The 24,580-nt window shown below is 38.7% G+C and overlaps 1 protein-coding gene across 1 annotated transcript in view; it reads left to right on the plus strand.

Moving 5' to 3' along the window:
- Nucleotides 1–1,522: 1,522 nt before the first annotated feature.
- slc6a11b (solute carrier family 6 member 11b) overlaps nt 1,523–24,580 on the plus strand; it is a 52,627-nt gene continuing 29,569 nt past the window's right edge. The window contains exons 1-7 of the mRNA XM_020933902.2: nt 1,523–1,597; nt 7,888–8,115; nt 9,664–9,798; nt 9,883–10,023; nt 10,729–10,810; nt 13,037–13,169; nt 17,175–17,309. Coding sequence (XP_020789561.1) covers nt 7,902–8,115; nt 9,664–9,798; nt 9,883–10,023; nt 10,729–10,810; nt 13,037–13,169; nt 17,175–17,309 — 840 coding nt within the window. The 5' untranslated portion in view covers nt 1,523–1,597; nt 7,888–7,901. The remainder of the gene's footprint in view (nt 1,598–7,887; nt 8,116–9,663; nt 9,799–9,882; nt 10,024–10,728; nt 10,811–13,036; nt 13,170–17,174; nt 17,310–24,580) is intronic.

Consider the following 24,580-nt stretch of genomic DNA (forward strand, 5'->3'; position numbering starts at 1 on the left):
ATGCCCACCAGAGGGCAGTATTTTACCAGCTTTCGAAACAATGTCTTGAAACAATTTTACTCTGAACGACACTGGTCAGGGCACAACATCTCCATTTAACGTAGTAACTAACTAAAGTGGGCTAATAGCGCGCGTTATTACAACTTGGCAAAAAAAATGTACACTGCCTTAAATTGGATCAGGCTTAGATTAGATATACTTTATTGATCTTTTTAGGAAATGATTTTGTTGCAGTAGCTCATTTACAAGATTCATTCACACATATTAAAAGTGCAACAAAAACAAAATAATTCTGTATTTTGGGCAAACTTTACAGTGGAGATTAAACTTTTTTTTTATTTATTTACTTAAAAAAATTGCCATATATTTAATTTATTATATTCCTTTATATACTATTGTGAATGGGTAGAGACCTTATATTGACTAAAATGCTCTGACAATGCCGATTTTTGTAATTTTTAATATAATATTTTATCCAATTTGGCCAATCAGTAGCATTGTTAGCCCATTGGCCCAGTAGTATGCTATGTGTACGTAACATCAGCATTCAGAGCAGGTCTTCCCGGGGCAATGGTCGTGAATACCGAGCGCGCTCCCACAAACGCACCGCTCCAGCGCAGTCCGGGTGCATTCAAGTCCAGGAGGCACCATTTCCAGGAAGAAAGGACCTCCTCGCGGGCCCCAGCTTTGAATCCCACTGCTTCCCTTTGGCCGAGAGAAAAGTCCCGTAACTGACAGGCCTTTAAAACACGCCAATACCGCGCCACTGCCGAAGATTTTGGGCTCCACTAACTCCTTTCTCCGCTAAAGGGGAGAGAGTCTGAGCATTGGTTGAACTTGGAAGAAACAAATTGCATGCTCAAATTACTGTAGTTAAGTATGTTTTGAAGCAATTTGACATGGTGTTGTGTGAATTTAAAGGTGAACTATGGCACTTTTATGGAGGAGAATTCACCACCTGCTTTTTTTTCATGGAGATATTACTTTGTTTTGAATGTTCTGCAGTATGCTAGCCCAAATACTCGCTCATGGTAATAATGCATGTTTTTGAGGTATTTTTGTGCAACCAAACATCGATAAATTGAATAAATGCAATATAGGTAAAGTTAATGTCATACTGTGGAACATTCTGGCGGACTTTAAAAAAAAAAAAGAAAAAAAGTTACGTAGTGTGTATTTAAACTTGTGGGTTGTTTGCCCACAAAGATTCCCACAAACTACCGACCAAAATGAATGAAAATGAATAATAATAGGTAATAATAAAGATTTTGACAGCTACGTGCTTTTTTGTTGGAGAATGAAAGCACAATAATACACAAAATACAGAAAAACGTGCACAGTTTTAGATTGTCCCCTATATTGCATTGTTTTTCTGTTACTAGAGGAGTAATAGTTTATTTATTTTTACCCCCATAGTCTAAGAACAATCTGTAGTCAGTGCTTTTTTGAGCTGTAGAGGCAATAGGTGACATTTATCGCCTTATTGCTAGTCAAATAAACCTGTGACATTTCTTTTCCTTTAAAGTGCAGTACACGTCTACAGACACCAGATGGCACCGGTGCTGCAGTGGTGAATGGCTCCTAACCAAGAGCTGAGGTGAGTCAAGCATCTGCACTCTTTCCCATTCAAAAGACAGGATATTTATTCATCGGTATCAGCAACGTTCCTACATTTTCATCATTCTGAAATCAATAGATAATGATTAGGGTGACCACATAAATATTCCCTGCAAAAATGTAGAGCTTTTTGGGGGTCATGTATTTCTGGGTTGTAAACTGAGGTGGGAGATATATTGAAAAAAATGTTTTGTATATTTTCTATAATTAAAACAAAAACAATGGTATAAAGTGATATTTCTGCACATTTGTGGTTCATTTTATGGTCCATTCACATTTAATACTACACTTGAACCTCAGCAAAGGCATTTAAAGGCACATTTTAGCACATAAAATGTCATCTGTATCGCCATGAAGATAAGGTGAACAAAACAAAAAAAACAAAACTGACATAATTTTTTTAAAGTGTTCTCCACTCCAAGTTGTAATATGTATCTGTTGCTATTACAAATGATGTGTATACGAGATAAATAATAACAATTATACATTTAATCATTCTGAAATCAACAAATAATGATTACGGAGACCACATAAATATTCCCTGCAAAAATGTAGTGAGTAATGTAATAAGTTTTTTGAGTTCCCTCTGTTACCAGATTGTAAACTAAGTGGGGAGATATATTGAAAAAAGCATAATATTGCCATTGTTTTAGAGGTTATGCAGAATTCAAATATATATTTTTGTATATTTTCTATAATTAAAACAAACACAAAGGTATGAAGTGATATTTTTGCACATTTGTGGTTAATTTTATGGTCCGTTCACATTTAATAGTAGACTTGAAACTCAGCAAAGGCATTAAAAGGCACATTTTAGCACATTTGACCTTAAAATGCCATCTATATCGTCATGGAGATAAAACAGATAATTTTGCCAGTGCTGTAATATGTGATCTATTACTGTTACAAACTATAAGAGATAAACACTGACAATCAAACAATGCAGGAACATTCACACAGACAGTGGCTCCGTCTTTTCCGCGTCACTCGAGGAAAAACTAAAACTAAAACACAACAATCGTAGCCTTTTTATAAGCCTATTATCCAGATGCATCCCCCCATGTCCTACCACATACTATTACTATTATTTGAGGTGGTCACACTAATATAATGATTGACAGAGTTCATCACTTTGATGACAAGCCCCCTGCACATCACAGACTGAATAAAGATAAAACATTTGATTTTTTTTCACTGTCAGTTATACATTCGTCCTGTTCTTGTCAAACTCAGTCCTCTGCTCTGACCCTGAACGGACAGCTCTATGATTACCTACATCTATCTCCTATCTGTCCTCTCCTCCATTCTCTCTCCCCCACTATCTCTCTCCTGTCTTCTCTCTTTCCAGCATCTTTTCATTGTCTTTTTCCCCTTTTTTGATGTCCTAATCCCTCCATACTGTCTATCTCTTTCTCTCTTTCCCTATCATCTCTTCCTCCTCTCTCTTCTTCTCTTCCTCTCTCTCTCACACACACACACACTCACACAGGTTACACAGGCATCAGTTGGCAGTGAATAGATTGAATGTGGTGGGTGTCTTCTCGTCTTCTCCTGATCACACTGTCCCTCAGGTAATAAAAGCAGACAGACAAATACATTACCTCCTTCACCCTTCAGATTATGTATTTGACACAGTGCCTTTGGGGAGGACTCACACAATCCGTTTTATACTATACTACTGCTGGATTTTGTATGACATCACAATATTTATAGGTCTGTTTAATTGAGATTGGATAAAAAGAAATTACAGCGTGCAGATTAATTGGTGTTTTGAGAAGATGTTAATGTGAATGAAAGAATTTGTGGATTTGACTTTTATGTTTTTTAAGCCCCTGCTAGTTAATCAATAGTTATAAATAATATGAGCAAAGGGTTTCATTTCTCCCGAACTGACTTTTCTTTATCAGAGAAGACACACATTTTGTTCATTTTTAAAGGCTTTTAAAAGTAAGTCAGCAAATATCCATAATTATAAAGGGAGAGTACACTTTTCGACACAGGCTAGCATTTTACAACAAGTGGAGAGATGTTCCAGAGTACACATTAAACCAAGGGTCTCCAACCTGTAACCAGTCACTTTCCACTCTCTTCCAAGTAGCTCACCAAGGGATTTCTGAATTATACATGCTACACTGAATAACTCAAATTTGACTGATTAAATGTTTGTTTCCTTTGTAAAAGTATCATTTTGATGCCTTATTTTGTGCACTGTTTACTACATAATAGGTTATGTTTTATAGACATCTAATTGTACCTCTTTTTCAGCTTACCATGACTCTTAGATTTACAAAATTTCTGACAACCACTAAAATTAGTAGCTCTCTGGCATTTTCATTTTACAAAAAGTAGCTCACAGGAGTCAAAAGGTTAGAGACCCCTGCATTAAACCGATCTATCATTCTTGCATTAATATTTTTATTACTCAAAAATACCTTGAAAAACATTATTCTTACTATAAGTCATCTGACCTGTAACTTGGTTTGGTAGCTCTATATATGTCTCAATGGAGATAGTTTAAGTTTAATGGTGTGCTGTGGAACATTTAAGTTTACTGGTGTTCTGTGGTAGCCTGATTCATCAGACAGTTTCACTTTGTAGAATTTGTTCGCTCAACGGTAGGCGAGTACTTTTTATCATTTAACCAGTCTCTGCTATTTGGTAGTCACGTATGTAATGCACTGCTAACGGGGTTAAATGGTATATTAAGCTTTTCCCAAATCCTGTGGGAAGAAGGACAATAATGTCTTTCCCCTTGATGAAATTCACCAAACATTCTCTTTATTCCGGCTTTAAATCCTGGATCTCAGGAATCGTTGCCAACACAGAATGTATGATTCTTCACTGATTGGCTGGTGCCCGAACTTGCATTTTAGGGGTTTTTGCGAACCGTCTATAGTATTTTGATTCCTGATCTAGTCACTGGAAAGAAATGAAATTGAGCGGAGGCATTAAATGGCACCAGCTTGACAAGTTCTGTGTAACATTTCAGGAGACAAACAGGTAGTAAACTCAATACATTTAATAATTATGCATTTTATTTTATTTATTTATTTTATATAGCACTTTTCAGGACACTAAGAGATGCTTTACAGAATAAATATTAAAAATAGTCAAAAGAGCATCCACCAGAAAAGTTACATAGCACACCTTTAAAGTTTGTTTGCAACTAAATCCTAAATGATCTTGTCTCATTCAAGAAATGACCAAGAGCAAACAGGAGAATGCTGAATGGGACCAGCAGTGAAGGTGCATATTAGCTGTGCTCTCCTCCCCTCTGCTCCCTCTGCTGTCTGTTGTGGCATAAATACAGACTTGACTTGTTTGAATGGTGCACTGAGGTGGTGCCAGTCTCTTTGGGTGGTCACACTTCTCATGCGGGGCACTTCCTCCTCTCTCCCACTGACGGGTGACCCCAGAGTGAAGGCACGGGGGCAGGGCATTCACAGCCAGGGGAGTTCCTAATGCTGCCGCTACATCACGCCTGGATACCACTAAACATACACCCCAAAACCTTTGCACATATTCAGAAATTGTTGTTTGAGAATCAGCATGGGTGGTTATGACGTCCGATAATTCATCATGTGGGGGTGACAAGTGTGATACAGTGAGTGTGAATGGGGCGTGCTTTTGTGGTGATGATGGAGTGATTTTTGGTCCAAACAAAGAGACAGAGTTTGTATTCACCGATGTGGTCTCAGAGTTACAAAGAAGTCAGACTGCAATAATAAGTCTCTCCGGGTCACGGCTTTTCACCAACTTCCCACCGACAGCAGACAACAAGGAAGTACAGGGCTGTGTTTGACTTAAGGCCTCGAATGAATACGTGTTGAATCTAAGGAATTTGAAATAGACAGTTTTATGTCATTATTGAATTTTTAGGCACCAAATAAAATTAAACTATTTGAAGTGTAGCCCTTTCATGAGCCTTGGCCCCAGTGTTTGTGAAACATCGACCAGCTGCTTACACCAAAATGGTCTTATTAATTTTCCTGTGTAATTATTCGGGAACAACATTATTTTTGTTGATTCTAGTTTATTACCAGCCTTATCTTACAATTGTACCATAAAATACTTTATATATTTATAGGTTAATTATTACTTTTTTCTTTCAGATATCACCATGCCCTCAAGGCTTCAAATTAGCTACAATAACAAATTTTATCTCATGGTGAAAATTATTACAGAAGTTATTGCAAACCAAATTGTAATAACATCTCGCCGCAGTGTACAGTGCCATCTGGTGGACCAGTTGTGGGACAGCAGGGCGCACGCGAAGCTGCCCTTTTACACATGATGCGGTTTAATCTGTTTATCATTTTGTAAAGACGCTGTCAGATCTAAATATCCAGGAACACTGAATGGGGGAATTTGTTAGCTGGTTTGGTTTCTTTGCGCTTTTACGCGGGAATGGTCTTCTTACGCACGAGTTTCTTTTACGCACCACGCTACTTGGTATCATTTCCATCCAGGCAAAGCACATAATATCATATTTTTGAGATTTAGAAAAGTTTAAATGTTTCAGTTTTGTGGTTCCACTCGCGTCCGCGCGCTGTGCGCGTTGGTCACCACATGGCGCGTGTCCAACTCCAGGCGCTTGAGAGGCGCGCGCTCGCGGAGTTGGAGCGCAGTCGTGTTCTCCAGCGGCTCACACAGGACCTCATCCCTCCGGCGCGACAGGATCCTCGTCTTTAAGAAACTACAAAAGCCGTCAAAACGCCTAAACCATTACGCACAGACGTTTTTGTTTGTCGTGGTTTGGACCCCCGTCTCTTTTGACCTCCCGTTGAGGTTGAACCGTCCCGTGGGCTGGAAAACAGTGTTGGTGGGAGTCACAGGATCTGTCTCTAGGACGAGGACATTGGTGAGTACAGAGCAGGACTTGACTAGAGTCTAGACTAAAGCACTTCTGAATTGGTACTACCAATCTCACTTAACGCTTTTATTGGATTTAGTTAGGCCTAGAATTATATGGATAGTTGCGCACAAGGAGACAAGACTTTATTTATTGAAATGCGCATTTTCAAATGCAATTTTGACTTAATGTTGCACAAGGTTTCATACAGAAAAAGTGTGTTCAAGGCAAATTGTTACTCAGTGATTGTCAATCAGTTGGACATGGTTACATTGTCTTATCTCCCTGCACAATCACATTGCTTGTTTAGCAATTGTTATAGTGATTATTGGGAAATTCTAAGAATACTATCCTCTAATCACTTGTTAAATATTTCCCCAGAAACAAGATATTTGTTTTTATACACAAGTGACTGAACAAAATTGCTGTAGAACAGCTTTTTCAATATCTTAATTAAATTGTGTAACACCTATAGCCTCACATCTGCATGCAGGGCTGACAGTAGTTTGCAGGTCCCTTTGATCACAAGATCAGCTCATGTACAGTCTCTTCATTCTATTGTGCCCTCTGATTAAATGCTTCCATCTTGTTCATTAGTGTGGTAGTATTAATTCATCTATAAAAGACAAAATAGTTTAGAGATGATAGAAAATTTGATGGGTGTCAGGGAGGCCGAGGGAATGAATCATGAAATAATGTAATGTTGTTTGAGTGACATAGTATTTACATTAGTTGAAATCTGATATCCAGAAAAGTTACAATGATTAACTGTCGAGTGGTCGACTATTAAAATAATCGTAGTGAGATTTTGATAATCACAATCTTTAACTGGACTACAGATTCTAAAACACATGACCAAAGTAAGAGGCATTGTAAATACTAAATAACTGAAACAAAAAAAACTGTATAATTGCTGACTAGTCAACTACTAAAATAATCATTAGTTAAAGCCCTACTATCCAGTTGTATTTGATATACATGAAAAGTTGTTTGTTGTGTTTTGAAAGGTCGTTTTTTTGTTTTTTTTGTTTTTTGAGTAAACCTACTGAAGTTTTATCTCTGTCTATGTACTAAGTCTATGTACTTCAGTTCAAAATGTCCCATGTAAGATACCAGGTGGCACAATGGAGCGCCAGTGGCAAAAACAGTTGTGTCCTTAAGCAAGACACTTCACCCACATGAATTTGGTGTGTATGAGTGTTGTTGGTGGCACAGATTGTCAGCCTTGCTTCTGTCTGTCTGTCCCAGGGCAGTTGTGGCTACAGTAGTATCTTACCTTCATCATGTGTGGAGTAAATAAATAATGGACTATAAAACACTTTGGGTATTTTGAGGCGCTCAATAAATCCAGTATATTCTTATTATTAGGTAGTTCTACAGTCCCTTACAGTTGGATATCTGTTTTTGTGTTTCTTTAGAGTGAGTGGAAGTCATGACGGCTGAGAAGAGTGGTCCGGTGATAAACGGTAAACCAGAGGACTCTAAAGACGGGGACAGCTCCAGCACCAGCTCTCGACCCATCGGGGACTACAATGAGAGAGGCCAATGGAGCAACAAGATCGAGTTCATCCTGTCTGTGGCCGGAGAGATCATCGGTCTGGGCAATGTGTGGAGGTTCCCCTACCTCTGCTACAAAAACGGAGGAGGTAGGACTCTGAGATTAAATGTACTAGGCCATTTTAACTGAACAGGAAAGTAGTTTGAATTATGCTGAAACAGGAGCTATGATCATGGTCATCTTGTGCTCTTGTGCACTTCTAGATGATCTTTTCTGGATTATTTTATTTCACTATGAAGAAAGATATTGTTTTTTGGTGATTCAGCATTTCAAAGATACCAGTTATAACGGGTATGTGAACGCCAAATTTTAGTTGCTGCTGCAGTAACTTGAGTCTGAAAGATCCATCACAGTGGGGTGTTTTATTCAGCAATCTTTCCATGACGTACAGTTAAACAGGCATAACTCATCTTAACATCATTTGCTGCTTTTTATTTTGTCCTTGATTGAATTATGCATAGCTCAGTCCTTGTTCTATTGCTGATGCTTGCTTCAACCTTGGTTTGATTAGTTCCCAATAGAAATTACACTGAATGTTGGCGTCACCATACTAGCTTAGTTTTATAAAAAGTGGCTGTCCATGCTGTAGTGATGGAAACAGTTTGATGCATTGGAAAAAATGCTCAGGAAAATGTGCCAATTTGCTGTAATATTGCGTTGCTATGGGGAGTTTTTACCCTTTTTGCAGTACTGGTTAGCATTTAGTCAAAGAACCCCATAATCCCGGGCCAGGTCTGTTTGCTGTTTAAAGGTCCTGAAAAGAGAAATACTTTAACGTTAAATCAGAAATTAGAGTACAAGTTGTCCAAACATATTCAGTATTATATTCCTTTTTCTGCTCATATGTTGGTGATTCTTCATGTTTTATGAATGGATTCAGTAAATGAGGCAGGTGTCTCAGTCAGGTGCCATTACGGCTCTCCACGGGGTCAGCTTTAAAGGTCAGATGTTATTTCTGACCTATTTAGAAAAGTGACCCAGAATGTAATGCGTTGCCAATCATGCACAGCTAATCTAATCTCTTGATCAGGATCCAATCTCTATATTTTAAGATTACCCAGATATTTGAGTCTCTGCTGTTTGTCTTAGTGCTTTGTCCAGGTTAGATGTAGCTGTTTACATCCATTTTCACTTGCAAAGACCACAAATGGAAATATTTAAAATATTTATTATTAGACTGAAGATGCTGAAGAGACTGTAGAATGTTGAGTTCAGGGTTTATTGAATATAGTCAAAGTCACAGTGTGGAGTGGTGTATTAGGGATATGGGTAAGGACCATAAGACTAGAACTAGACCATGACTAAACCAGAACTAGAACAGGAGCAAACCAAATCTAACTCAAGACAAAAACCCCAACCAGCCATTATAATTGGTAAAGAATTAGGATTACATTCACATTAATGCTGATTTGAGCCTGATTTTGTCCTGGTCTAGTCTTGGTTTGGTCCTGTTCTAGTTTTGGGTTAGTCCTGGTCTAGTTCCAGGTTTAGTCCAAGGTTAGTCCCAATTGTAATGTGGTGAATGAGCAAGTGTAAAGTCCACCTGAAACTGAACAAACCCAACTATTAACCTATTACTCCATCCATTATTATTATTTATGTCAATCTGTGTATATACTCTTTTTTCCTGTACTAGGTGCGTTCTTCGTGCCGTACGTGATCTTCTTCATCTGCTGTGGAATCCCTGTGTTCTTCCTGGAGACGGCTCTGGGACAGTTTACCAGTGAAGGAGGCATCACCTGCTGGATGAAGGTCTGCCCTCTGTTTGAAGGTACAAACAGGAGTCATAAGAACTTTCTGAACTAATAAAAGATCACTTACTTGTAGATTCAGTAACCAATCTTGTGTGTTCTAGGTATTGGATATGCAACACAGGTGATCGAGGCCTACCTGAATGTATATTACATTGTGATTCTGGCGTGGGCTATTTTCTACCTCTTCCAGTGCTTCACGACTGAGCTGCCCTGGGCCGGCTGTGGTCACTACTGGAACACAGGTTGGTATACACTGTTGCCATGGTAATAAATAACAACATTTTAGCAAAAATTCAATGTGTACTGCTTAACATTCCCAGTTCCCCTGCTTAACATTCCCATTCCCAAGTACTCTTCTATGTAAACTCCATGGATGTTGTTGCTTTGCCTGAAATGTCCCACAGTATGAGATTAAACATATCTATTTAGCTTTTATTTCTGTTTTAATCTATTTTAATAATTAATAAATACCTTAGAAAACGTGAAATACCTTAGACGTGAATTCTTACAATGAACATTTCAGAACAAGAAGTATTAAATTTTGTTACTTAAGTAAAAGTACAGATACTGGAGCAAAGTAAAGTAAAAGTATCAAATGAAAATATCTACTTAAGTAGTGAAAATGAGCATTAACTTGTATTTAAGTAAAGTACAGACAGATGTTTTTACGTAAGTACAGTACTTTACTGCTTTTACTTCATTATGTTCCACCACTGCTTGCGATGAACCCTGAAACAACAGCTCAAACAATAGATAATTTTGTAAATGACATTTTATCATTACCTTGCACTAGAATCCATGAATTCTGATTAAACTGATGTTATTTATTTATTTCTCTAGTTTTACAGATTCCAATATTAGCCAACGTTATAGCTTCATCAATAGTTATAACTCTACTTGGAAACATTGCTGTTACACTATAAATTCTCTTCTGTTCTTGTCCTTAGAATACTGTGTGGACTATTATGGAGAAAACGCCACCAATGTCACCAACCTCAACGCCAGCTCCCCGGTCATTGAGTTCTGGGAGTGAGTACAGTTTTTTTATTTTGTACCTGATTGGAAGCATTTTATAATGCCACTAATCTAAAGTAACCAAAACATACCAGGAACAAACTGTACATTGTTGTAAAGTGATGTTATTACTGAGAAGTACTGAGTTTTCCGTCCCTATGTTTATGATGATTTGGTGAATTCTCAGAAACGCATATTATATAAGCAGTATACATGCTAATGATGGGTGATGCAAGGGTTTTATTTAGTTTTTTTGATATAAGTAATATTGTGGCAAGAATCTCTATGCCAATCTGATTACCTTTGTATTAAAATGCATTGAAATTTCACTATTATAAAGAATTGTACATTGGTGTAATTATCTTTTCTCCATGCCAGCTTGATCTAAAAATGTGTTAAAACTTGTTAAAAAAATGCCATCTATACTTTTTAATACCTCAGTCACTAACACTATTTTGATCACTCGACACATGCACAGTTCTCAAACTCTGATACATCAGCTTCTTTATGTATGCAGCTCTGTTCTCTGCCATATTTGTTCCAGTGAAGTGACAAATTGTCTCAGCTTGAATTCAATCTGCATTTATTATGATCAAAGTGTTCATTTGTGTGCACTGATGGTTTATTAGAGCGGGTCTGTGCCAAAAGTAGTTCTATAAAATGTGTGGGGCAGCCTCGTAGTCTTGCCTTGACCCCCCGACCGCTACACTCTAAACACTCTTTCAGACAAGAGTGTACGGCCCGGGAGGACAGCTGTCGCCCAGTGAGGAGCACTTCCTCTAGTGGCACAATACTGGCTCATGTACCATCTATGATCTCACTACCACCACACAGCCTGTACTATACCAAATACACTAAACTGCTTTATTTAGAGGTTGGCCAGGGATGAGTGGTGCTGAGTTTTGGATAACCTTTGCCAATTCACATTTTGGCAGTGAAGAGTACAGTAAACAACCGGTGCTGACTTGGCAATGATACTGTAATGTGATGTTTTAATGAATCATACATATATGCAGATTATATGGTGATTTATTGAGAATAAAATGCACTTAACAATGCCAAATCATTTTTGGTTTTGCTATAATTAGTTTTCATTGTATTAAAAGTGCACCATGTAACTTTTCTGCTGGATAGTCCGACCCCTGCTTGTCTCCATGGAGATGTGATTTCTTTGCCTAGAATGTTCAATATGGCATTTAACTTATGCATAATGCATACAATTACAGGTGTTTATATTGCGAAAGAAATAATTCGAAATCATGTATTGATGCAGTGTGTGGTGTGGCCTTTCCATAGATCAGACTTCATTTTGCTCATAAGCAGCCAGATGGATCACTTGTGAATATTGCAGCATTATTATTAGTATATAATATTGTAAAAAAAAAAAAAAAAAAAGAACAAATGGACTTATGTGACTTATGTTTATAGCTCTTACCAAGAGCATGTTTCTGTCATCCATGTCCTGGTCATGTCCTTGAGCCCGAGGTGAAGGTGTTGCACTTTTGGCAGCAGATCCTTTGTGGTTTCTTCTGAACTATTGTTTCACGGCAAAACACAGTGGTACCTTCAGTAATATCAAAGCAGACTTGCTGTTCAAAACTGTTGAACTTCTAACCTTACCTAACTAAAATGATGCCATGATAAATCTGGTTGGTCTGCTGTTTGATCTCAGTGTACCAGACACATTTATTCCACCTGTCCCAGGGCAGTTCAGACTAAAGAAGTATAGTTTAGCACCGTCAAGAGTTGACAGTAAATTGATCATGTAAAGTGACGTAGATTGATTAGAATAGAAGCTGTATTATAAATTATTATGTTTACTTTATGCCCAGAGTGGAGATGATGAACTATTTAACTTTTTTGGCCACCTGATTGTTTCCATGTAGATGATATAGATATTTCTTTGCTTAGAATATTCCACAGTATGGCATTAAGCATATCTATCAAGTCCTGAAAAACATGCATTGTTATATGAGCTCTAACTTGGCCTGGTGATGTCTCTCTTTGTCTCCATGGTGCTTCATGCCATATTGTGGAACACTCGAAGTAAAGCAGTGGTCCCCATGGGGTTTGTAGCAGACCCTCAACTAGATATGCTACACAGTGCACCTTAAACTCTGTGTTCAAGGCATGTAAAAAAAAAAATTAATACTTTTCTTTGAGCAATTTTTTTTTTTACGGACACCAAATGTGTTATAAAAAGACCTTTTCTCTCCTAACTCTGTACATTGTGTGCTGTAGGCGGAGAGTGTTGAAGATCTCAGATGGCATCGAGCACATGGGCGGAGTGCGCTGGGAGCTGGCCATGTGTCTGGCTCTGGCCTGGTTCATCTGCTACTTCTGCATCTGGAAGGGCCCCAAGTCCACCGGAAAGGTACAGACTGGAGAGGGAGGAGACAGAATCTGAGGTTTTAGTGTTGAGCATCTATCATTTAGTCCTTTATATTTAATCATTTATCCAAGTACTCTTACATCAACTGGTCCTCTGTATTTTAAAGGCCCTATATTATGCAAAAACTGTTGTGAGCTTGAAGCCATGTTATAATGCACATGTTTGAGTAAACATTTTATCAGTCTGTCTACATCTCCAAAGCTCCGAATGTTCTGTTGCACCTTGTGATGCCATGCCATGCCACGAAGAGGTAGTTTTTAAATTAGCAGCTACCTTTTATCTTTTATTCAGTAAAGAAGGGCTGAAATGATCCAAATGGCTCATGCATTGAGTTTAAAAGCAGTTTATTATCAAATGACATCACAAATCAGAGTGTTTTTAGTTTGAGAGAAGAACTCAGCCTAAATATGTAGTATTTATTTGTTAAACATGTGAATTAAACACAACTAAACTGCTGGTATGTTTGGTAGGTTTATGAGGAAACAGCATTATGATATTGATCAGAAAATAGTGTCATATGGACCCTTTAAAATGTTGTTCTGCCATTTTAATTCCATAGCGACAGAGGTACAGGTACTTTTTTCTTGCTATCTTATTTTCAGTTCATACAGCAAGAATTAAGAGGCTCTAAATAGTTCCAAGATCCTGGACTAAAAGCATAATAATCATGGGTTACAGTTTCCTGTTTATAGATGCCAATTTGGGGGCCATTCAAAAGATTCCAATAGATAAGACCTAAAATGTGCACTTCATTGTCCTGCATATTTTCTCTTGTGAGAGCTGAAGACCAAAGCATGTCTGCAGCATCTGTCCCACCATTTTATTTCATGTTCCGCCCACTGTCAGTGTAGTCTACCAGCTGCTCTCAGCACCTTCACAAAGTCCACAAACTTCTGTCTCATTGAGTCCACAAGTAGAGAAAGGGCAAAGAGAGGTAGTGAGAGATGAGAGGGCAGAGGGAGGAGAGAGAGGGAGAGTCTAAATGAATGGGGGCGACATTGTACATGACAGTGACAAAACAACTGATGCCTATATTTCTTTGAAGTGTCCTTTGTAAAATGGTGGGAGAAAGCTTCTTCATGGCTCTGATTTAAGATTGATTCGTGCATTCAGTAAAGGAAAGACGCGCGATCATGAGGCGCATGCAGAGTATCTCATCCCTCCTTCTCTCTCTCCCCCTCTCCCTCTTTCTCTCTCTCCCCTCTCTCTCTCCCTCTGTCTTTGAGAATGAAGCCAGAGCAGCCCATTCAGCTGCTCTAAGCTGTTTGCTTGGTTGGCCCCTGTTTCGGAGCCTTTCTCACATTGAGGCTCTCTTGGGTGAAATTTACGGCAAGGCAGGGGCCGCGTTTGACCAGTAAATTTGTGCCGGCTTAAATGTTTGCCCGCGGTGAGCTGGAAGTGAGCACAGCGCTTCATGGAGGGAATGAATATTGGGCTCTGTATCTTCTCGATGGGGAGGAGGGTTTTGGAGATGTAATCATTGTGGTTGACAAATTACACTGGGGCATGACTACAATCAATGCAGTGGGCAATATAGCTGAAATGTTTTTTATTAAAGATGCACTGTGTAACTTTTTTAGTGGAGGGTTTGCCATCTGCTTGTCTCCACAAAGATGATATTGTTTTGTGTGGACCGTCATGGTTCAGCATTAAATCTATCTATCTTTTATTTTTCTCAATAACATGGGCTTTACTGACTTAAACATGTGTATTCTTACTGTGAGTGAGCTCGCCTCTCCACAGATTTGACATGTAACTTGGTCCTGTGGTGTCACCTGCTGTCTCCATGGAAACATAAATAAGTGTAATGTCATACGGTGGAACATTCAAGGCAATATCTCCATGTAGAAGATGAAGAAGAAGGTGATAGACCCTCCATCAAAAAAGTTACAAAGTGCACCTAAAGAAAAAACTTTACCACTGATTCAAACATGTCTGAAATGCAAAGCGTGATTTAATATTATAGCTAACTGGTGTTATGTGTGACTGAAATTTAGTTCATATGCATTTACACAATATTTTTACACAATTTACACAATTATTTAGAAGTACTTGTTTGCATTAAAACCCGAGTCAGTATGGATAAATTCCAATTGAAAAAGAAAAAAAGAAATTAACTTAATTCTTTAAAGGTGCATTGTGTGTACTTTTCTGGTGGAGGGTCTGTCAAATGCTTTTCTTCACGGAGACCCCCTCGCAAACGAGATGCCATTGTATGGTATTGCTTTGTCTGGAATGTTTCACAGTATGGTATTAAACCTTTCTATCTTCAAGGTGACCAAAGCAGACCAAGTACCAGCTCTATGGAGAGGCACCCGTTTTCAGTCAGAATGCCTGTTTTTCTCTGTATTTTTGAGCAATAAAAACACTTGTAATTGAATAAATGTAAAGTAGAGTTGTTTAATGCCATACCGTGGAGCATCCCAACTAGACTAGAGCAATGACATATTCATAGAAACAAGTAGGTGACAGGCCCCCACTCAAAAAGTTACACAGTGCACCATTACAAAAAAACAAAAGTTATTTCAATGAAAGTCAAGTTTGCAGATTAAAATGTCTAGATTGACAGAGAAGAGGCTGCCAATCTGCACCATCGGACTTAACCCGTCTGACCACCACCAGTCACTCACTCACACCACATTCACACATGGCCACTATAGAGATACACTATAGGTTTGTGTGTGAATAATCCCCCTGATAACAGCACTATGTAAATGTATAGTGTGTAACATGTGCTGTACAATAGTCGTAGTATGTGGTGGTAGTGTTGTGAATGGGCTGGTGTGTGGGCTTCTGCACATTTTCCCACAGTGCACCCCTCTCCTCTGGGACGTCCTGTAGATACACAGCGCCCCTCTTTTCTCCTCTCACTCCTGCGCTGGCTCTGCTCCGCACTTTCTGTCCTCAATTGGACTTTGACTGCGTGCCAGTGAGCAAGGCATGTATGTTACCGCCTCTGCCTTCCAAGGGGCTCAGGGTTTTGTTCTAAGAGTCTTGAGATGTTGCACACCGCTCCACAAACTCCAATGTCCCAAAAAAGAAAGTTGGGGTTGGTCACTGGTAACTCCTAAAACCGAATGTGTCTTAGTAGTATTTTCAGCCAGCATAAGACAACTTGAGTGGTATTTTAGGTTTCATCCAATACTTTGAAATGTATGTGAACTCTCCCAATGTGTTATATTTAAAATGCATTGAAACTCCTCTGGAAGTTTTATCTTGAAGTTGAGGAGCTCTCATCTCTTTTGTTCCTGATCAGCTTGAGTGAATGGACAAAATGGAAGGAATGATTGTCCGCATTGATTGTTTGTGGTGACATCACGCTGGGGTTGTTCTATATATATATTTCTACTGGTAGAATGTTCAGCAGTTACCATGGTGACACAATGCACATATTAGCAAAAAGACAAAAAAGTTTTAAGAAAACATAACACAAAAATACAAAATGGATTTAAACAACATTTGAGCTTGTGATGAATACACACGTTCATGGTCCTGTTTAGGTGTTTGATGTTCAAAACAAAGGTGAGAGCAGCTACCTGATAAAATGTTGACTAATGTTGTTGATTTTAAGTGCACAAATTATCCTTGTTGTAGTTCCAACTAAGTCAGCTCTTTCTGGTCAGATTGTCATAAAATAAAGCTCAGATCAGAGAACAGAGCTTCAAACAGAGCAGCAATTAGCTTCACACCTCCAGGAAATGTTGACGCCATCAGCTGCAAATTCTCAATATGCAATAAAATGAGCAAAGCAAAAATATTGGATTTATATTTTTATTTTGGTTTGACCAAACCCACTCCACCAAACCCACTCCTGCCTTCACTGCAAAAAGTGTTAAGGCTCCGTGTGGTTATGCTAGTATTTGCCCATTTCTTTCATTGAAAATGTAAATGCTGTAATGTCCCAGTGTTTACTCAGCTGTTGGTGTCCAGTGTAGTTGTATAATGCCTTGAGAGTGCAGTGTCTAAACAAACTTTTGGTTGGTGCAGGTGGTGTATGTGACAGCCACGTTCCCCTATGTGATGTTGCTGGTGCTGCTGATCAGAGGAGTGACGCTGCCTGGAGCCTTCGACGGAATCAAGTTCTACCTCTACCCCGACATCTCCCGCCTGTCCGACCCACAGGTACTCATATTAACTGTTTAAACTGTTTAAAACTTTTCAGAGCTTATATTATAGTATGAGTGATTCCTGCATATATTCGTCTATTTTCAAGACACCATATTGCAGATCAACTTTTTTCATCACCACGGACATACGCCCACTGCTCTGTACTTACTTTGTTCTCCAGTTAAATTTTTTTTGATGGGTACACGTAGGACTTAGCAACATACTGTAGTCATTTTGGTACAAATGAATAAAATCGACTACTCGCTTGCATGATGTGCAGCCACCCATTTGCCGAACAGACAACTTCACTGGTCTGTGTTGTGATCATGTTTACTGTAATGTCTGCTCCCACTGGGCACCGCAGTTTTCTAATGCAGAGGACAGCGGGCTTGTTTCTTTTATTAAGTTGTTTTAGATGAATAGTGCGATTTTAAATGGGCAAATTAAAATATAATGTCAGATATCTTTTGGCAGCTCTAGGGCTGAAATTATCCAAATGTTTTTAATGGCAGCAAGACCCTGGTTACTGTCTGTCCTTCTGCTTTTGGGTTGGGTTTCTGATGCTCCCTCTGCCAGTTTTATCTGAGAGTGGTTTGGCCCTCAGACAAAGTTGGAGTATAAGGAAAGTTAGTTTTGGCTTTGAGCCCTAATATCAAATCTCAAAACTAAAGAATCAATCAGTATTTTTTGTTAGTAGCAGTAAAGTCATTGTCCAGGTGTGAAAACTTTGCTTTTTATCAAGTAGACATAAATGAGGCCATCTTTCTCATAACAAATTAGCCCATTTGTGAAAACATCCAACATCCTGGGTCTGTCCGCAGCAGATGCGTGACCTTTGACCTCCTCACATTTCACCCCTGTACACAGCTGAAGAAAGAGAGTTACATGGGAAAGTGTCCCCTCAAAGAAGTCTGTACGGGATTGGACTGTTTTAAGTGGAAAATGTCACAAAAGAGACATTTACACAGAAAAAAAAAATAACAGCAAACAGAACAGGTTCATATATATTTCGCTTAAAAGGTGCAATATCTAACTTTTCAGGTTAAGGGTTCACAACCTGCTTGTCTCTATGGTGATGCAAATGTGTAATTCATTTTTTTACTGGCAGGTGTTTTTATTGCTAAAAAACATACCTTGACAAAAATACTTTCATGGAGTAATATCCATGGAAACGCTTAAGCATTTGTCAAATTACTATAGGGTAGTATAGTGTAGCCAGTAGTGTATTGCATTGCTTATGGTTGCTCGTCAGAATTGAAGTAGCTTTGTCATTGCACCCAAAAAGTCCCAGACAAAAAAACAAAAAAAAACCTGTACCACATCTTGGATCACTTAATAATATCAGTCTTAGCCCAAAGCTTTTTCGTAGATTGAATTCAAATAAGAGATAAAGGAAAAGAAAAGATAAAAATTCCTATTCTCCAGATTCCGAGGTTTGTATCTGGATCAGAGCAGGTGGTCTGAGGGCACAGAGGGGCACAAAGTTTAAAAATGGGGTTCTTTTTCTGAGGCTATCACAGGTGCAGAATTACCATAATATTATCAGACTGTATAACTCACAAGGACTCTCTCAAAGACTCCTTGACCTCATCTCCAAAAGGCAGACAGTCTCCAGGCAACAGGCAATTGGTTTTGTAACAAGCACACAAGATGACAGAAGATACAGAAAGAATTATGTAAGATAGACAGTTTTTTTTCTATTAGCTTCATATAGATAAGCACCCAGAGCTTGATTCAAAACTGGATTTTTTTTGCTAGCTATTAGTTAAGGGATAAATGAAAGGCACTGTACCTGATTTTAGGTGTCTTAGCAATGTGAAACACAGAATTGGTTTCTCAATGGTTTGGGGTTGTCCAAAATTGTTCCTTACTTTCCTAACACACTCTTAGCATCCTGCAAGTTGTTGTTTCATTTTAGAAGTGTTTTTTTCCCCACTTTCAGAGACCATAGCAGAGTTTCGCGATCATTATAAAGCTAGAAACAGTATAGCCACTTTAACAGAATAGCCTTAATAATATTACAGACCCAAGTAGTGTTCAGTAGTATTTTGGTTCTTGCTTCATATGTAAAATGATGTCTTATTTCTATTTTATTAAATAATTGCAGTAGATACTGTACTAACGAGTGCTTTGTGTGGCTATAGAATCTTACTGTACCTACCCTCTCTTTTCTATGTTTTCTGAATCTTCACTGGTTGTGGAGTTCTGTTGGCACCTTTCCTGGCAGCGTGACAGGATCAAACATTGTGTGAATGCGATAATAAGGACAGCTTCACGTGGTTCTAACAGGTGGCACAATCATGGACAGTGTAATGAATGCATGCTTGTTGTGCAGGTAGGGTGTACAAAACGTTTGACACATAGACAAGAGGCTTAGGTTTTGGTATAATTCATTTTCACCATAAAATTTTTCTTTCTTGAGTCAGGACCTTGGTCAGGAAGATATAGTTGAAAGACTGGCAATAATTGGGAAGGCATTTTTAAGAATATTATGAGAAATGGTTTGACGTAATGATACTGCTATATTTGGAGCAGTATTAGTCTGAACAAAATGTGTCTTGCCCCAGTACAGATACATTGTTTAAGCTGCTCTTGAGGTCAAATGAGTATACTGTCTAATTATAAATAGGTATGGTACTGGTATCGAATATCAGCACTGATACTAAAAAATGATCCAGATCATATATCAGATCGGCTCCATGAACTGGTGATTGACTTAAGGAGGAAGAGGACACCACTGGAGCCCATCACCATCCAAGGCTATGACACAGAAATAGTATACTGCTACAAGTACCTTGGCATCCATGTGAACAACAGACTGGACTGAAGGGACAACTGTAGTGCTGTGTAGAAGAAGGGCATGAGTAGACTCTACTTCCTGAGAAAGCTCAGGTCTTTCAATGTGCGCAGCAAGTTACTGGAGATCTTCCACCAGCTTGTGGTGGCCTGCGCCCTGTACTTCACTGAGGTCTGCTGGGGGAGCAGCACCAGTAAAAGGGACATTGAGTGGATTGATAAACTGATCTGAAATGCTTGTGACGTGATTGTCTGTGAGCTAGAGACATTTGTCACAGTGAAGGACAGGAGGACACTGGACAAACTGCTCTTCATCATAGACACTTCTGCTCACCCACTGCAACGGACTATAGAGGGACAGAGGAGCTCATTCTCCAAGATTCTCCTAGAGCTCCACTCAAACAGTGAAAGATACAGGACTACATTCATACCATACTCCATACAAGTGTACAACAACTCAGACTTACGTAACAGATAATACTCCCTACACTGTACAACAACTCACACTTATGTTACAGATAACCCTGCCAATCATCATATCATCTTTGCACTGTTTTCCTTACGACTCCTTGTATATCACTGAGGTATTTGTATTACCTATTTTACCTATTACCTATTTTTAGAATGTATTATTTCTCTTTGTTTTTTTTTTTCTCTTTGTTGTAATATTGTATATATTGTGATGTGTGAGCTACTGTGTCCAAGTAATTTCCTTTGTGGATTGTTATGGGAATCTTTACATAATCATCTTTAATCACTTTGTGTAAGCATTTCTGGTAAAGTGTAAGTTGACTTTAATCATCACTAATCAGACTTTTACTTTATCCTGTAGCCAGAGGCCTCATAGGGGCCTCTCACTCCCAGGCTCCATACTCAAATAGTTGTGTCTGGGATCACTTGTTTTTCACTTGTTTTTCACATGTTGTTTTATTGCCAATGACCCGGCTTTGTGTTGACCGTCCTAAGATAGTGTTATGATAACAAGATCTTGAATGCTTGTCATGACGATCAGACTAGGGAGAGATGCCATAAGGTTTGTCTAAGCCTAAGTGATATTGGTTAAGTTGATATCCAGGATGGACCTTTAAATGGATGTAATAGGACTCTGTACAGGCTGATTATGGCCTTGAATGTCTCATAATGTTTGAAATTTTTTTCATAGACAGCTGTTTAGTAGATATTTGAATAATTGGATTTGTTGTGTAAGTTAGCTGTGTTTTAATGAAATAAGTACCTCTTTTCAATTTCTACTGTGGTTTCAGTTAATATTGGGCATTGCTAAATACTAAAAGTCAAGTATCAACATTTGTATCAGAACTGAAAAAGCTGGATTGATGCATCCCTAATTATTTAGCATTTTAATGTCTGATAATCAGGAAGTGTACATTAGCAGTTGTTAGCTTCATCAAAGAAAAACAGCACTGGTCTCTGAGAGTTGTGTAAAGCACTTAAAAACTCATAGTGGTGAATACTTAGGATTGATAATTAGGAATGCATAAACTAAGTGAGGAATAACTTTGGACCACTGTAAATATAGTTGTTAAGACAGTAAAATCAGGTCCAGTTTAACATATATACATTTAGTTACGTAAAAATAGGCACATAGGCATAGTAATTAGGACTCCAGCCTCACAGAAAGAACACTATGGGTTCAATTCCCAGATCAGATGTGGCCTTTCAGTGTGGATTTTCCATGCTTTCCCTGTATCTGTTTAGGTTCTTACTTGCTGCTCCAATGTCCAACTTCTAAAACGGATTATGACTTTCCTTACTTAGAGCTGTCTAAATGGAAAGTATTAGCCAGACTGGCGTCAGGAGTCGGAATACACTAGATGGTTCGCAAAAACCCCAGAAGTGCGAGTTCGGGCACCAGCCAATCAGTGAAGAGCCATATATTCTGTTTTGGCAACAATTCCCGAAATCGAGGATTTAAAGCTGGAACAAAGAGAATGTTCAGTGAATTTTATCAAGGGAAAAGATCTTTTTCCTACGGGATTTGGGAAAAGCTTAATATACCAGTTAGGCCCGTTAGCGGTGCATTACATACGTCACGACCAAATAGCAGCGATTGGTGATGAAAATAAGTAACCACCTACATCAAGCAAATAAATTCTAACTCTGCGAGGTCAGACAGTTTCTTTGAAGTAAAACAGGCTGATGAATCAGGCTAGGAAAGTTTGGCATTAAACCAATAATATCTCCATGGAGACAAGCAGTTGACAACATCTGGCCAAGGTATAGGTCAGATTAGTGGAATGGCAAGCCAGCTTACAATAAAAAAGCATGTTTTTTCATGTATTTTTGAACAATAAAAACACAGCTTTTTTTTAAATAAATGTTAAAAAGAAACATATAATGCAATACATGGAACATTCCCTGCAAAGCAATAGTATCTCCATGGAAACAAGCCAGTAGCACACCCTCAACCAGTAAAGTTACACAGTGCACCTTTAAACATAATAAAAATAACTGTCTTATAGTCACAACTTTATTTTCTTCAAACCTGTTACACAAGTTTTCCTTCTCCATATTGAAAAGAAAGTATAGCTGTACATTTTGCCTGTAGTGGTGAGAAAGTCCTTGTTGACAGAGACACTGGTGAACTGGAGGTGATAAAAGTTCCGTTTGTGGAGGAAGACATTACTCCTGACACTGGTGTTAAATGGACTTCCTTCGGGACAATCAGAGCTCTGTTCTGCACCCGTCCCCCTCTGCACTGTCCCATAAGTTTAGTGTGCAGCCGCTCTGTCCCACTGCTCTGCACTGCCCCCTGTGGTCATCAATCAACAGGACTGTATTTACTCTGTGCACCAGGGTGGGGAATCAGAGGAGCATGTCTTTACACTCTTTCTTTATTACGTAATGCTTTCAAGGAGACAATGGCTAATTGGACAAACTGTACATGTGTTTAAGGTGAAATATTGTACGGCATTCATATATAGCCAACATTTTTTATAGATTTATGTACTGCTTTTTTGCCTTTATTAATACATTTTGAAAGTTTAGAGCCAAGCGTGATGTTTCTATTGGACACTGGTTATGGCAAGGTTTGAACCACAAATATCCCAGGTTTATGGTGGTAATTTGTGAGCCACATAGCATTTTTTCTTTTTTCTTTTTGGGAAAACAAAAATAAACAGCCTATGTAAATAAACAACTGGAAGTGTGCATTCTTTTGGCTGTAAAAATCTTTGTGATTTGTCAAGGACAGAGACATCAACCACTGCAATAGGGTCTAAGGTGTACAATGACACAGAAAACTCAATCTGGAAAAAAAAAGTTATGCTATGAGGCCAGCAAATTTGTCAAATTTTAGCACTACAAAATTGAATCAGCACTTGCTATATACTCTGTTACCCTCCTAAAGCTGAGTAGTAGGTGTACCACAATCCAGATCTTGAGCAAGGTTGTTCAGTTCTAATTATTGTGCATGTTTTTAGTTGTTGAGAGACAGTATCTCATTTGGTCGGTTGTTTGTCCACTGATCAGAAGGTTGGTGGTTCGAATCCTCCTCTTAACATAAAAACATTATTGGTAGAGCAGTTGTGTCTGTGTAAACTGCTTAATGAATGTGTATTTAAAGTGCTTTGGGTGCCTTGAAGGTGTAAAAGTGCTATATAAAAATGTGACTATTTACTATTGATGGCAAAAAACAGAGTACCTAGAAAAAGCCCACCCAGATCTGAAGAAAAAGGCTCTGCACCGGCTGGGAATTGAACCTGAACTGTCAGAGAGGCTAGCAAAAGTCAGTTACAATTGCTTGCTTCTTCTTCTTAGAACAGACAAGACAACAGAAGAAGACACAATAGTATTAACATTAAACATAGCCAATGTTATCTTTTTGCTTTCTAAAGTTGCACCTCAGTCCCAACAAACATAACCAAACACAGACCAACAAAATGAGACCCAACATCAACAGTGATTTCTGTGGTTCTTGGTCCTTTAAGTTGTGCTCTGCCGGGCCTGCCCAGTTCTGCCGACCCCAAGGGAACATTAACCAACATTAGCAGAGAAAAGGCTCCTTCTTCCTGGGTAAAGTCCTGTGTTTTGGGGGTCACAGAAGTTACCCCGGTTACTGCAGTGGGAAGACAAGACCGTGCGGTTGTCCATTGTTTCTCGTGGGGAAATGAGATTAGTGCCTGAATGGTGATGTGAGAGAGTTTTCAAAGAGCCATGCTGCATTAAGGTTTGGGTCGGCCAGCTCCCCATGCAACCCCTGTGAGCACTGGGGTCCGGCTATACTCTGCTTTACTACCAATTTAGACCTGAGACATATGTTTTGCTGCTGGAGTTAAAGCCATAGTATGCCACTTTTTGATGAAAGCATTACAAAAATTAATGTATTTATTTATGCTTTTATTGCACTGAAAAGCTTAAAAAACACATCCTTATTGTGAGTGGGCTTTCATCTCCATGTTGTTCCTCTAACTATAATAATCCACAGTATGGCATAAAATGTATCTATTTCCATGGAGAATGTTCCGAAGTAT

Source organism: Boleophthalmus pectinirostris, unplaced genomic scaffold (genome assembly GCF_026225935.1).
Source record: "Boleophthalmus pectinirostris isolate CB_2022bp ecotype Guang Dong unplaced genomic scaffold, ASM2622593v1 HiC_scaffold_3, whole genome shotgun sequence".
In the NCBI taxonomy this organism is placed as follows: domain Eukaryota; kingdom Metazoa; phylum Chordata; class Actinopteri; order Gobiiformes; family Gobiidae; genus Boleophthalmus; species Boleophthalmus pectinirostris.